General features: G+C 42.0%; 7 protein-coding genes across 7 annotated transcripts; 4 read left to right on the top strand and 3 right to left on the bottom strand.

The window, feature by feature from the left end:
• Nucleotides 1-4: 4 nt before the first annotated feature.
• Nucleotides 5-3,686, bottom strand: SJAG_03534 (ribosome biogenesis ATPase; the record flags this gene model as incomplete). Its single annotated transcript, XM_002174637.2, has 2 exons — nt 2,178-3,686; nt 5-2,152 (listed from the first exon to the last, which is right to left on the bottom strand). Exons 1-2 carry the CDS (start codon nt 2,493-2,495, stop codon nt 5-7), a joined length of 2,466 nt encoding a protein of 821 aa, XP_002174673.1. The 5' UTR covers nt 2,496-3,686.
• SJAG_03533 (ATP-dependent RNA helicase Ucp1) lies at nt 2,823-7,251 on the top strand. The gene is made up of 3 exons (XM_002174636.2): nt 2,823-6,102; nt 6,150-6,410; nt 6,452-7,251. The coding sequence occupies exons 1-3, from the start codon at nt 2,998-3,000 to the stop codon at nt 7,091-7,093; spliced, it is 4,008 nt and encodes a 1,335-aa protein (XP_002174672.1). The 5' UTR covers nt 2,823-2,997; the 3' UTR covers nt 7,094-7,251.
• On the top strand, nt 7,192-7,744 carry SJAG_03532 (BolA domain UV induced protein Uvi31). Its single transcript, XM_002174635.2, has one exon. It carries the CDS (start codon nt 7,378-7,380, stop codon nt 7,690-7,692), a length of 315 nt encoding a protein of 104 aa, XP_002174671.1. The 5' UTR covers nt 7,192-7,377; the 3' UTR covers nt 7,693-7,744.
• On the bottom strand, nt 7,745-9,472 carry SJAG_03531 (sterol 24-C-methyltransferase Erg6). The gene has a single exon (XM_002174634.2). The coding sequence runs from the start codon at nt 9,132-9,134 to the stop codon at nt 7,989-7,991; it is 1,146 nt and encodes a 381-aa protein (XP_002174670.1). The 5' UTR covers nt 9,135-9,472; the 3' UTR covers nt 7,745-7,988.
• Nucleotides 9,473-9,893: 421 nt separating this feature from the next.
• On the top strand, nt 9,894-10,601 carry SJAG_06187 (hypothetical protein). The gene has a single exon (XM_011050700.1). It carries the CDS (start codon nt 10,011-10,013, stop codon nt 10,248-10,250), a length of 240 nt encoding a protein of 79 aa, XP_011049002.1. The 5' UTR covers nt 9,894-10,010; the 3' UTR covers nt 10,251-10,601.
• SJAG_03529 (RAN protein kinase Ksp1) lies at nt 10,536-12,675 on the top strand. Its single transcript, XM_002174633.2, has one exon. It carries the CDS (start codon nt 10,906-10,908, stop codon nt 12,349-12,351), a length of 1,446 nt encoding a protein of 481 aa, XP_002174669.1. The 5' UTR covers nt 10,536-10,905; the 3' UTR covers nt 12,352-12,675.
• SJAG_03528 (cation diffusion family zinc membrane transporter Zrg17) lies at nt 12,287-14,429 on the bottom strand. The gene has a single exon (XM_002174632.2). It carries the CDS (start codon nt 14,037-14,039, stop codon nt 12,858-12,860), a length of 1,182 nt encoding a protein of 393 aa, XP_002174668.1. The 5' UTR covers nt 14,040-14,429; the 3' UTR covers nt 12,287-12,857.
• Between the last annotated feature and the right edge of the window lie 189 nt (nt 14,430-14,618).

The following is a 14,618-nucleotide window of genomic DNA, read 5'->3' as shown; positions in this document are numbered from 1 at the left end:
TTTCTCACTTTTTACGCTTCTCAGCTTCCTTTTGACGTTCAGCCTCACGTTCTTCAGCAATCTCTGCCTTCAACATGGCCTTATAGTCACGGATTTCACCCTCGAAGGCCTCGACCTTCTTGTTTTTTACAATCCAGATTTCCTCTGCGACTTGATCAATCAGACGGAAGTCGTGAGTGATGAACACGACGCCACCGTCAAAGTTATTCAAAGCATCAGCAAGAGCATCAATTGTATCGATATCCAGAGCGTTGGTAGGCTCATCTAGCAGTAGAATGTGAGGTTGTGTCATACCCAAGAAAGCAAACAAGACACGGCGTCTTTGACCATCAGAGAGTTGGCCCATGGGAATGACTTGACTCTTGCCTGTTAAACCATAACGACCAATAATGCGGCGCATTTCACCTTCGGGCTTATTGCCAAACTTAGTTCTTAACCAATCGACAGCGGACAGGCGCATGTCTAATTGATCACCCATGTGTTGGTTAAAGAGAGCAAGCCGAAGTCCATGGTGACGAGAAACGTTACCTGTTATAGGTTGAATCTTCTCCAAGATAAGGTTAATGAGTGTTGTCTTACCGGCACCGTTAGGTCCAACCAATGCAACACGAGATTTGAGATCCAAACCAAAGTTGAGATTTTCAAACAAGATTGGGCCATTGGGATAGCCAAATGAAACATCCTGAAACTTGATAGCAGGAGAAGGAATTCCACCACCGCAGTCTTCAAAACGAATAATCAGCTGCTTCTCAGCAATAATTTCTTCATCCAATACCTTTCCGCTTTGGATATCCTTATCAAGACGCTTGTTCATGGCCTTTACTTTAGCCTTAGCCTTCTTTTGTTGGTCACTACCAGTCATATTAAGTTTGGCTTGAAGCTTAGCCATTTCCTTCTCATGCTGACGGGCTTTCTTGGCAAGTTGGGCATCACGCTCAGCTCTAACCTTAAGGAAGGTATCGTAGTTACCGGAGTAGTAATCAAGACCTTGATGATAAAGATGAATAATATCAGTACAGACCTCATTCAAGGTGTCTTGTGTGTGACAGGTGATAAGCAAAGTATGACCTTCAAGCTCATGCGTCAAGTACTCTTCCAACCAAGCAACGGCTTCCAGGTCGAGATGATTTGTAGGCTCATCAAGCATCATGAGTGTAGGTTTAATGAACAAAATACGAGCCAATGCGATACGCATTCTCCAACCACCACTGAGTTCGCAAGTTTTCTTTGCGATCATCTCATCAGTAAATTGAAGACCCTTAAGAATCTTATAGATTTTGTTCTCGGCGTCGTCGACATCCAATTCAACCAAACGGTTTTGGATGTGGTCCAACTCCACTGCATTCTTGTCAGGGTCATCTAACAGATCCTCCATTTGCTCTTCCAAATGGAGGCGCTCCTGTTCGTTAATGTCCAAGACCGCTTGAACACAGGTAAGTTCGTTGGGGAAATACTCACGATCCAAAAGATAATAATCCAAAGAAGGAGGAGTAGGGACTAAACCACAGGCAATAGCATGCAGGAGTGTGGATTTACCACTACCATTTGGAGCAATAAGACCGTATCTACGACCGTTGATGAGATTAAGTTCAGAATCCTTGATAAGAAGTTTACCCCAAGCAGACACAGAGAGTTTCTCAACTTGCAAATCACGAGAATTAGGGGGACTAAGAAGGTTACCAGTAATTGTAATACCATCAGCGGGGCTCTTTCCATCGGGTGCCATCTTGGAACCGGAAGCGTAGGCAAAAATAAGACGGCCATTAGGCAGACCATTCGCAGTAGCCAAGGGTGTTTTGGTCTCCTCTTCCTTCTTCTCGCCCTCCATCATGGCAGCGAGCTTGCGAGCCTTCTCCTCCTTCTTTCTGGTCTTTCTGTCCTTCTTAGGCTCATCAGACGAGGCCTTCTTCGATTTCTTGCTCTTCTTCTTTTTCTTCTTATCATCCTCACTTCCTGCATCTGCTTCATCAAGCTCAAGCTTGTCGACATCATCGGCGAGCTCATCTAGGTCCTCAGAAGAAGATTTGGATTTCTTTTTATGCTTGTGCTTATCCTTCTTCTTTTTTTTCTTTTTGTCTTGTTCCTCTTCACTGTCGTTCTCCTCTTCTTCCTCATCCATTTCATCTGCAAAAACGGAGAAGGCATTGACAGGCTGTTTTTTTCTTAGGGGCAACAACCTCCTCCTCTTCAGGCTCAGACTCCTCAGGTTCAGCGGTTTCGTTGTCGCTCAAAGCACTGAACGAAGGAGCAGATTGGCCGCGTCTTGCTCTTCTTCCCTTAGCTTTCTTCGAGGTGCTAGAGGTAGCAGTAGACGCAGGGGATGCATCACGACTTGTGTCAATTTCCCCATCATCAAAATCAATGGGCTTTTTCGCACCCTTGTTCTTTCCTTTAGCCTTTCGAGAAACAGGTTTCACTGCGAATTCATCATCTGAGCCAGGAGTTCCGAGCTCTAATTCGGAATCTCTTTGAGAGCCACGTTTTCCTCTTGCCATTGTGGTTTTATGGTGTGCGCTCTTGGTAAGTTTGCCGTAGTAATAATCACACAAATACGATGGTAAGAAAGGAAATAATTCTTTGTATTTATGGTACTGGCCTAATTTGATTGTTTTGAACTCGTTAGCCAGTTTTCGCCTTTTTTTTTTTTTTTTTTTTTTTTTTTTTTTGTTTTATTATTGATTTTTCTGTATTTTTATTCATTGTTTTATCTTAGTTTTACTAATTATTGTTTCTTTACTTTGATTTTCTATTTCATTTATCCTCTAAGCTGGTGCATGATTATTATATAAGTATGTCAATAAATGTAAATTTAACTGAAGAAACTTATTCTGCATCTGTACTGAGATTCTTAAGACAAAATTCATTTCATTTTATAAGTTCATCAATGCCTTTGAAACATTCGTATCACAACAGGTAACAATTAATTATTTTAATACACATCTCCTTTTAATTGTTCTTATTTTATAATTCTGTTTTGTTGCCAACACCATTCCATTCATGGCTCCAAAATCCAAGTCAAAAAAACAAAACGAAAAAACGGCAAAAAACGTGAAGGAGGATGCTAAAAACAACGGGAAAAGTGATGTTGGAAGGAAGGGTGGAAAGAAATACTTAGAGCAGCAAAATACTCTTCCCAATCGTCCTACAGCTAAACAAGTTGTTGCAGGTTCATCTTGGACAGGAAAGATCCCAGCCGTATTATTGAATGAGTATTGTCAAAGGCAAAAATGGGACAAATCAGATATTTACGTAAAGCCAAACAAGGAAGGCAAGTTCATTGTAATTTCAATAACATTGTCCAGACGAGTATCTAAAAGCTCAATGGCTTCTGAAAAAGTTACCCTTTTACCGGAACGAAACTTGATTGCTTCTGAAACATTACCAGCCAAGGACACTCCCCTAGAGGCCAGAAATGTTGGCGCCGTTTATGCTCTTCATCGTATTCTTTCTCACAAATCAATGCAACATGTTTTTCCACCCGAACATCGAAAGATTTGGGCTGACTTACAGGATAAGAAGAAACTAGACTTGGAGAAAAATCGACAATGGCTTTATATGGAAGATCCATTCAAAGCACAAAAACTTCACATGGAAGAGGAACAAAAAAACAAAGAAAAGGTCGCAAAGGCCCGTGCAGCAGCTGAGGCTTTGAGAAAAGACAATTTTATTTCCAAAACTATTCTCCAAAACGTTGGTAGCGACAACAAGTTTGATTTTCGTCATCCTCTTTCTCTCAGTATGAATGCCAGTAATCGCTTGACATTGCAAAACCTTCTTCAAGGTTTTGATATATGGGATTATGAGAATCCTAAAAGTATGTCGGAGGAAGAGAAACAAAGTATTGTTTCGAGTCTGGTACAAGCCGGCTTCAGAAAAGCTCATGCGGAGGAGAGCTGCTCCTATACTTCGTCATTTGAAGACGCTCTCTGTTGGTTATTAATTCATGTTCCGGAAGATGATCTACCTTCAAGATTTCTGCCTGAAGTCGACAGCTCTGTTTCCTTCCAGTTACATGATTCAACAGAATTAGCCTTTCACTACTCTGCCAAACGAATGTCTGCAACTGGCTACAACTATGATTTGTGCCTTGCTACCCTGAAGGAGTGCAACGGTGATATATTCATAGCGTTTGAGGTTTTACAGCAACAATTGCTGGGGCTCGATATCAATCCAGCAGCATGTGAACGCAGTGGTGACACAATTGAATGGGACAATGAAATTGATGCATTAAAGTGTACTCTTGGCCCAAAGGAAATTCAGCTTACGAAGGAAAATGATTGCGAATTTACCATCATTCCGCCGAAGTCTGTACACCCAAATCCTGTCAAAATCACTTTAATAAAGCCAGCACGTTCCTATCCTCAACATATGTTCTCTATTGAGGTTTCGTCGTCCTCCAAACTTGCATCCTACATCAAGTTAAACATTATTAAGAAGACCGCTTCTTTTGCCAATATGTATTTAAATGAGCCAATGCTGTTTGCGACTTATGAATACTTGAAGGAAAACATTAAAGACTTGATTGAAAATGCCGGCAGCCTTTTAGAGGTTGCCAATGTTGTTGTCGGAACGAAAACCGAGGAAATGGAGGTCTTGCAAAAAGCTATAAAACGTCGTCCTAAAGCAATTAGAAAGCGTGCAAGGAATGAGAATCTTGCGGCTAGCGCGATTAAAAAAAGAAGAGATATACTCGCTGATTCATCTATGAAACCAATCATGGATTTGAGACAAACACTCCCGGCATGGAAGTTAAAGGACCGTGTTATACAACTCTTTTCCGAAAAAAACGTAGTGATTGTTAGTGGTGAAACTGGTAGTGGTAAGTCCACTCAAGTTGCACAATTCATTCTTGATCATGAACTAGAAATTGGAAATGGAGATATAGTCAAAATTGTTTGTACGCAACCCCGAAGAATTTCAGCTATAAGTTTGGCTGATCGGGTAGCGTATGAACGAGGCGTTAAAGTGGGCGGGGAAGTTGGATACAGTGTTCGAGGTGAAAGCAAGCAAGGAAAAGATACCATGCTTGAATTCTGTACGACAGGACTGCTTCTTCGCCGAGTTCAAATGATGGGTTATGCCTCGGTGAACAACTTAACATGCATTATTATTGATGAGGTGCACGAACGGTCAGTTGAAAATGATTTACTTTTGGCTTTACTGCGAGTCATTCTCTCAAAGAACCCAAAGCTGAAGGTCATTCTCATGAGTGCAACTGCCGACACAAATCTGTTCTTAAACTACTTCCCTGGTGCTGGTTTGCTTCACATTGAAGGTCGTACTTTCCCTGTCACTGACTACTACTTGGAAGATATATCTGCGAATGAAGCAGATTCAAGCGATACCAATGCCAGCTCCTTAGAGTCCACAAGCAAAAAACAGAAAGACAAACACCGTTTCACTATTAAATATGAACTTATTGCCTCTCTTGTCAGTGATATTGATAAGCAGCTGGGCGAGGATAACGGTAGCATCTTGATTTTTCTCCCAGGTGTTTACGAAATTAATCGTTGTATGCAACAAATCGAGAATTATTCACCAAATCATTTCACTGTGCTTCCACTGCACGCATCTCTTTCTAGTGCTGAGCAGCATAAAGCTTTCCAAACTTACAAAAAAAGAAAAATTGTGTGTAGCACTAATGTCGCCGAGACTTCGATTACTATAAACGATATTGTTGCTGTTGTTGACTCTGGCAGGGTAAAGCAAATAGACTACAATGCCGATAGTGACATGGTGATATTCAGGGAAACATGGGCTTCGCAGGCTGCCTGCAAACAACGCCGTGGACGTGCTGGCCGTGTTCGCAGCGGCTTATGCTACAAACTGTATACTCGAAATTTTGAGAATCAGCACATGGAAAAACAGGTTACTCCCGATATCCTTCGCATTCCTCTTGAGCAAGTTTGCTTGTCGGCATTATCGATTTTACAGGCATTCGGATCAAAGTCAAAAGTGAATAGCTTGGAAAATGTGAAAAAGTTCATGCGTTCACTTATTTCGTCTCCTTCTGAACGGAAAGTCAATTTGGCTATGGACCGGTTGAACGAAACTGGTGCAGTCTCTGATGAAGGCGAACTAACCGGTTTGGGTAATTACTTGGTAAGTATTAATTTACAGCTGTATAAGAAACTAATCACCTTTATTAGGCTGCTCTTCCCGTTGACATAAAATGCGGTAAACTGATGGTATATGCAGCAATGTTTGGTTTCCTTGATGTTGCTCTTGTTATTGCTGCCATACTCTCCGTAAAATCTCCTTTCCTTCATTTTGATGATCGAGCACGGGAGAAGCGCGCACAATACGGAAATGGTTGGGGTGATTTGATCTCTGACACATACGCTTATTGTCAATGGGAACAAAGTACTGCACAGTTATCTCGTAGAGAGACGTTCCAATGGGCAGATGAGGTTCGTACTGTAGCCTTAACAATAAAACTAACTTGCAATAGCGTGGTTTATCACTTACAACCTTGCAGACTATACAATCGACCTTGTCTGACTTGCGTGAATCAGCTAAGGAACTTCGTTTATACCAGTTCTCTGAAAGTAAGGGTTGCCGTTGGGATGCACATGATGATATGTCTTTATTATCAACGATCATTGCTGCTGCTTTAAGTCCAAACCTTGCTAAATGTGTTTACCCGAACAAGAAATTCATTGCTTCTACCTATGGTGCACTGGAGAAGGAACATGAAGCCAAAGAAATTAGATATTATGATCCCAATGATGCTCGGGTTTTCATTCACCCAGGTAGCACATTGTTCTCTGCCACTCCAAATCCCTCTAAATGTGCTTTTATCGCATACGAGAAAAAGATTGAGACATCGAAGGTTTTTCTTAGCAGTTGCACTCCTGTCAGTATGCTTGGCATGATATTGTTAGGCTCTAAGTCTGTTGATGTAGATCCTCTCGGCAGAGGAATGGTTTTGAACAAACGCATTCCTATTAAAGCATATCCCAAACTTGTCATTCTCTTAAAATTCCTCCGGACATATATCGACATCATGATACAAAGTATGATTGAGCACTCTTTTCGCCATCATTTTGCAGACAAAGTTCTTCATTGCATTCGAGTTTTGGTGTCTTCTTAAGAGGTATTATCAATATTTTCTTAGGCATATCATTAGAATTCATTATCTTTTACTTTTTGAATAGACTACTTACCATCAAAAACCCCAAAACGAACAATCAGTTCGAAAAATTTTCATTAACTGAAATACTTTCTAAACCCTAAAACAAACTTTTCGGTTTATATTTGCTACTTCATATATTAATTTCGTTGTTGTATATTTATTCATACACTGTTTGGATACCGCCCAAGTACGGAAACATAACCACCGGTTAAGTTGACAAAAACAATCAACGTATTCGTTCTATGTTAAAACGAGCTTTAAACATGTTGTCACGTCACGAACGAATTCAACAAGTTCTCGAAAGTGCTTTGAAGCCCAAAGTTCTTACAATTCGCAATGATAGTAACAAACATTCGCACCACAAAAATATGACAGAGGGACTGGCGCAGGATGGCTTTACACATTTCTGCCTAGACGTTGTCTCTGACGAGTTTACCGGAATGAATAGACCAGCAAGACATAGACTTATCTACAAATTACTGCAGCCGGAATTCGACACCGGCCTCCATGCTCTCCAAATCCGTACTGCTAAAACAGTTGCTGAAGCAGAACAGTAGTCGTTGCTAGCAGACAACTCCTCTACATAGAACTGGTTCACAAAAGCGCAAGTATTCGGACGAATAATTCATTTTTTATAAAAAGGATTTAATAGATGGGAGGAGAACGAAAAAGATGTATGGAGAGAAGGTTTGTACAAGCTAAAAGAGCAGACAGTTTGGAACTACTTTTAATAAGAAAAAAGGGAGATAAAGCCCTACTGATTATCGAGACGCCAAATGGCATCATTCCTTCTTCTAACACTATGCAGTGTTTTGAGACGTATTCACATCTTTCTACAGAGCAGGGTATCGACCTACTCCTTGGAAGCAGTAGCAGGCTTCTTGCCAATCATAAGGTACATAGGAGTGAAAAGATGTGTCTTACCGCCATTGATTAAACCCCTTTGAGCGACAGCCAAGGTCTCACCGACCTCGAAAGTGCCCTTCGCAGCCAAACCAACCTTCTCCATAACGCGGACAGCAGTTTGAGTACAGAATTTTCCAATGCGAGAGGTTCGGAAAACAGTGAAGACATCCCAGAATGTTTGACACTTACGAATGTCACCTTCGAGAGGATAGTACCAGGGCAAATCAGGGTTGTCGGTGTCGGTCAGATCCTCGGCAGTTTGCAAATCAAAGCCTGCGGCCTTCATAGCGTCACGAGCATCCTTCATCGTGCACATTTGAGGGATACCATCACCCTTCTCAATGTCATAAGCAATGCTACGGTGTTCGGGGTTTTTAGGATCGTAGTCATCAGACATAACCCATTCGTAGACACCAAACACACCGCCAGGCTTTAAGACACGGTAAATCTCGCTGTAAACTTGTTCTAAGCTGGGAGCATGAACGGTAGCCTCAATTGCATACACAAAATCAAATGTGTTGTCCTCAAAAGGCATGTGCATAAAGTCACCCTTAACAAACACCTGCTTGTTTTCAAGGTTGCGCTTCACAGCATAGTTGCGACAGCGAGAAATTTGATAGTCGTTATTGTTCAAACCAACCATGTTACAGCCAGTGAACTCGGTAATTTCGCGGGCAGGGCCACCGACACCGCATCCAACATCCAGGACACGAGACTTGGGCGTAATGCCCATACGGTAAGCAAGATAATGCTCATGGCGAGCAATACTCTGCGAAAAGGGCTCTCCCTTGTAGAATTTACTGAAGTGGAAACTTTGACACCAACCGTACTCATACAAGTCCGTAGCAAGGTCGTAATAACCGTTGACAAGCTTCTTGTAACCTTGGAGACGCTCCTTGCGATCGGAAGGAGTCTCATTCGTATCGTCCTTATCCCAGAACTCCAAGTATTGCTTCAAGACCTTGGATTGTTCCTCCAAATCTTTAGCAGCCATGGCCGCAAGACCACCTTTTTTGGCGCCATCATCACCATGAAGACGACGAGAAAGTTCCTGATCCTGGGATGAAATATCGTTCGAAGTAGAAGCACTCATTGTTTTTTAAAAAATAGGGTTGGAGAGTCAAAAAAAGATTACAGAAATAAGAATCCAAGAACGAATGTAGAGAGACTATTCGTTAAGGCGTATGTAATGTACAGAACACACAAGATTGAAGTTACAGAAATAAAAAGACACAAATAGTAAGTCTGTTAAAAACAAAAGACGCAATCACAGACTGTTAATACAGAACGTTTACTAGAAATACAAATACAGTTTTGTAGTGTCAACAAAGTCCACTGCAGTAGGAAATCGCTTGAGAGTGTTTGGTTAAAGGAGAGTTAAGTAGGACGAGAGACTCGCCGTTATTGCAGCAGACATACTCGTCACGCGTGTCTTCCACACGATGACGAAATGACACTTTTTCGAAGAAAAACAGGAAAATTACAGTGTTTAATATGTTCATAGATTCTGTTATATATTCATGTTTCTTTTTCCTTAAACAAAAATTCTCTGTTTTTAATAAAACGCGTGTATTTGAGAGCGCGTCGCATTTGTTTACATACGCGTTGTCTTTCGTCAGCAGAAGAATCGCATGTTTTTTGGTGTCGCGGTAAGTATGGTGTGGTTGTCGGATTACCTTCAACGCTAATTGGTTCGGCAATTACGTGTGTTTCCCGGGAATGTGGGTGCACGGACCGCAGGGTTCTCCACTCGCACTTTGAGTATCGCCTGAGAAGAAAGTCTATCGTTCGAGTCTCATTATCATCCTCATGACGTCAATAATGTGGGGGAGTTCAATATGCACAGACGTAAGCCTTGTTTACATACAGCACTTGACGAAACGACGAGTTAAATTGAGCTTTTATAGTAAGGTTTACTTCATAGGACATTACTGCAAGAAACACATTAAATCGCTTGTTACTCTTAGCAATGGAACTCGAATCTACTCGTTCCCAATCAGTAGTATCTTCAGGTCACCACTGTATGTATCCAACCTTTCGCACTATCTCACTCAAATGCAAACGCAATCGCCGAGCCATTAATTCTCCAAACGAAAGTATTATCAAGAGATTCTTTCGTTCTCTCTCGTATTTTTCTGTCCCTCCTTCTGGTATACTGTTTTTAGTTCTGACTATTACAGCCGGAAAACGTCTTGCTCATCAAGATTAAACTTTTATTAAACGAACGCACATGACTACCTTATAATAATTTAAAGCCACCCGCATATTAGTACTACGTCATTTTATATTGCTCTCCCGGATTTCATCTCATTTAGCGGTTCGCTTTCTCCCTTGAACCTCTTTTCATTGGCCATCTCTCCGCCTCCACTTTTTGTAAATGACGTCAGGTTTAAGTGCTTTAATTGGCGAGGCATGTGCTAGAAAAAACCATCTCTTTATCGAACCGCAGTCGCTTACGAGCCAATCGAAACTGAACATCTTCGCGTATTCGGCTAATCCATTTTGCTCGGCTACTCCTTTCTCACCTTCTCGCACCCTTTACCCTCTACCAACATCCACCGCTCAGGTTTCCTTAACATATCAAAAAATTTCAGAATCAATATGACATACTTTGAGTGACTACTAACCTCCGAGACTTCGTAAAGCCATAATCTGCTTGGAACACCTTTTCTATTTCTGCCTTCGTCGCTAGACGATCCGTCCATCTATTTTATTCACTTCATTTGTTTTCCTTCCCCATAATACACCGCCCTCTTACTTTGTACGACACACATTCCTCCCGCAAAGACGGTCAATCCTATCCAGTTATTTCATTACCCACTTCCTTCTCTACGAAACCTCGCCTGCCAGACACGTTATTCATCATGAAAGTTTTAGAAGAAAAGGGCTACAAGGTCGAGCGTATGCTCAATAAGGGCTCCTACGGCACCGTTGTGCTTGCTCGTAAGCTGCAGAGCACATGCGGCGAGAAGGTAGCCATTAAGTGCATAAAAAAACCTGCTCATACTATTTTGGAAGAAATTGCCATTTTACAAATTCTTGCTGAGCATCCACACCGAAACATTATCCGTTTTGAAGAATCGTTTGAGGATGATGAGTACCACTATATTGTGTTGGAATACTGTGCTTTGGGAGACTTGTACGAATGCATTTTGAACGAAGAAATTCCCAGCACCCGCTTTCAGCCTGACATTAAGCAGAACCTACTATTACAGGTTCTAGATGGCGTAATACACTTACACTCACTTGGCATTTTCCACCGTGACCTTAAACCCGAAAACTTTCTTTTGACCCTTTCCGATGATGGCCAGCTGGTCCTGAAAATTACCGACTTTGGACTGGCTACCCGCGACATTAACTCCTTTGAATTCGGCACCGGTAGCGACCGCTACATGGCGCCTGAACAGTATGAAGAAGTCGACAGCGTGGGCTACAGTCCCCGAGCCGCTGACATCTGGGCCATTGGCATCTGCGTGCTAAACCTGGTTTTTGCGCGAAACCCGTTCACTTATCCGCACGAGAAGGACCCGATTTTTGCCGATTACGTTCTTGATCCTATGACAATGTTTGACATATTTCCCACTCTTACACAGGACACTTTCAATGTTCTCAAAGTGTCTCTTTGCGTGTATCCGGAAAAGCGTTCTCTCGAAAAAGTTCGTGAGGCCATTGCACATGTGAAACACTGGACTACTGATGACGAAGACCTTGAGGAGGAAGGTACTCAATACTGTGAGACTGACGAGGATGAGCTACGCTCATCTGCATTTTTTGATCTTGCGGGCAATGTTCGCTGCACCAGATCGAGTCGGAAGCCGCTACGTACTCCTTCGATCTTGTCACCTGCACTGACACACGCTCGACCTGCTGCAGCACCATTCGCAGCACCTTTTGCAGAATTGTATCGGCTTGCTGCTGAAAATGAGGAGTGTGAGCCTTCGCAAAACAGCTCTCCAAGAACACCTCTCACGCCTGCGCAAGCTCACCCATCTGAGCGTTCATACGATTCTGGACTCGGTGAAAGCCTAAACAACATGCATATTGGCAAAACCATCGTCCCCGCCTTTGTTCCCGTCAACACTCCACGCACACCCTATTCTGCTAGCGCTCCTAGCATCGTGTTTCCCAACAGCATCAAGGGAAACAAAGACCATCTCAAGTTCGGACGCAGCTGGTGTGACCTTGACGAAGAGGATGAAGAGGATGAAGACGGCTTCGCCAGCAGCGAAGACTTTGATGATGACCTGCCTTCCAACTCCGGCTTTGTCGATGATTGGAATGTGCTTTCCCAATGGAACGACAATGCATAGTTTGTTTATCTGCTTTTCATTGTTGATGTTAATAATATATTTATGAATGAGAATGTTATAACGCCCGTTTTTCTATTTGAAGCCACCCGTGCCGTTGGACACTTGCCCTGGAGCGTGCTTAGCAGGCTATTACAAGGATAACGTGTGTACTACTACTATGGGTGCCGAGTTTAAGAAATAGAACGATTAACGGGGTGTCTTACAGACTCAATTGATAAATGTTTTATTCATCAATTTAGATCTCAAATGTTCACTCTTTTTTTGTATAGATATAGATAGACTTTTTTCTTTTTCTTATAGACACATCTGTTCACTAAAGTTTGGATCGCCGTAAGATAGAGGAAAACGTGGACAGGCTAAGTTTAAGTTATAGAGATGCTGTAGAAGTTATCGGTATGCATGTGTTATATTGCTTGTGAAGAATACATTTAGATAAATAATAAAGTCATCACGCGTGACCAGCGGAACACACAAGTTATGTTCAATCAAGTAACATACCACAAAAGCTATGCACCAAGGTACAACCGGTCGCTAGGTGAAATGTTCTTGATCTGTACGGTGACCTCCCATTTAGGCTGTAAACCAGCTCCGTAAAAGGTGCCTAGCGTCTGTTGAACGATACGAGTCACATCACTGCGAATTGTGGCTTGTCCTCGCTCACCCATGGATAAGGAAAGAGAGAAATTTGCGATGCAGGTGTTGTAATGAGGCTGCCATATAGAAACTGAATCAACGTTTGAAATACGAGCATCTTTCCGAATCAACTCAATGCATTCCGTAAGGCTCTCCGAGCTTGGGTAAGTCTGCAGGAGCATTATGCCCAGACGTTTTGCAATGGAGAAACCGACGACAACCGCAGTGACAGCAATGGAAAGAGCAAAGATGTGACTAGCAACAGAGCCCACTGGAATACCAAGGAGGAGGAGGACCATGAGGATCACAGCAGGCACGAAAGTGAGTCCATGGAAAAAGCGGTGGTTTAGCATGCGAACATGAGACCGAGGTTGTTTCCCCAGCATGGAGAGTCCCGAAACGATTACGGAAAGTATGAGAGAAAGAGTTAAATGAATGTGTGGTTTCTCATCAGCCCCGGGGTCCATGTTTCCCCATTCTTCAATAGCATGTTCTGCGGGTTCCTTAAGAAGATTAAGGCCCAAAAATAAAAGAATTACAGATAATGAAAAGTCGAGCAGAAGCTCAAGTTGTTGTAAGCCGAAAGGGTACCGGAGACAGGTTCCTCGCCATACAACGAATGAATCCATAGACTTTCGCACGGATTTTGTAAGCACAAGGACACCTTCAAACATCAAAGAAAATGATAAGGCCAATAACACAGTTGCTTCACCTGACATGAATACACCTAAGGCCAATGCAAAAAATAAAAGGGATGAACCTGCTTTGATTTGGTTTTGCACACCCATTGAAAGCCACAACTCTTTCCATGTTGGAATTGGATAGGCTGTAGGAAGCTCTAGAGGCTGTCTGTTCTTGGGAGGAAGGAAAAACTGATGTGAGAGAGAATGCTTATGATGATGGCCCCTCCGCTGACTTGTATGACTTTTAGCACTCAAAAAACTGTTCATCTGACTGGGTTCCGTAATAGATGATTTTAGACGTTGTGGTGTAGGCGCACGGACTGTTTCTGGTGATAATCGATTTCCATCCTCATCCTGTATAATGAATTCCATGGCTGCCTTGTGGATGGAGCGATTTGGCTCTGTAATAGGTAGGTCACAGTGTGGTCTTTGTGGAACAAGAAGCTCAATATGAAATCTGTATGATAAATGTAATTTCTGAACGCGGAAAAACGCTAGTAGCAATTACATTGTAAGTTTTTATATTTTTGTGCGTGTTTTTGTTGAATTATGGGGAATTGTTTCGTTATAAAAAAGGTGAAGTGCACTGACAAAGCACGAGTTAATGAGTGCGTTAGGTAGAACAGAGACAAAGAAGTACGAGTATGAAGTATAATTACTGTAGGGTTTGGTTATAATTTTCTTGAAGATGAAGTCGTTAACGTATTATCATTAAGTTTACGAACGAAGAAATCATCCTAACTTTTATCGTAAGCAATTCAGTAATTAAATAAAGGTCACACACGAATCGAAACGTCTCATACTCCTTTTCTTTTCGTTCCCTCTCATACACTTATAACCTCTTTTTCTTATTCACTGTTTTAAAATACTTTGGACGAACAAGAACAGTTTATCTAAACAAAATATTCGATTCAAACTTGCTGTAGCAAAGTTTTTGAGAATCTTCTACGA

The sequence above is a fragment of the Schizosaccharomyces japonicus genome, assembly GCF_000149845.2.
Source record: "Schizosaccharomyces japonicus yFS275 unplaced genomic scaffold supercont5.2, whole genome shotgun sequence".
Classification (NCBI taxonomy): Eukaryota; Fungi; Ascomycota; class Schizosaccharomycetes; order Schizosaccharomycetales; family Schizosaccharomycetaceae; genus Schizosaccharomyces; species Schizosaccharomyces japonicus.
This window is presented reverse-complemented; position numbering and strand designations above follow the sequence as displayed.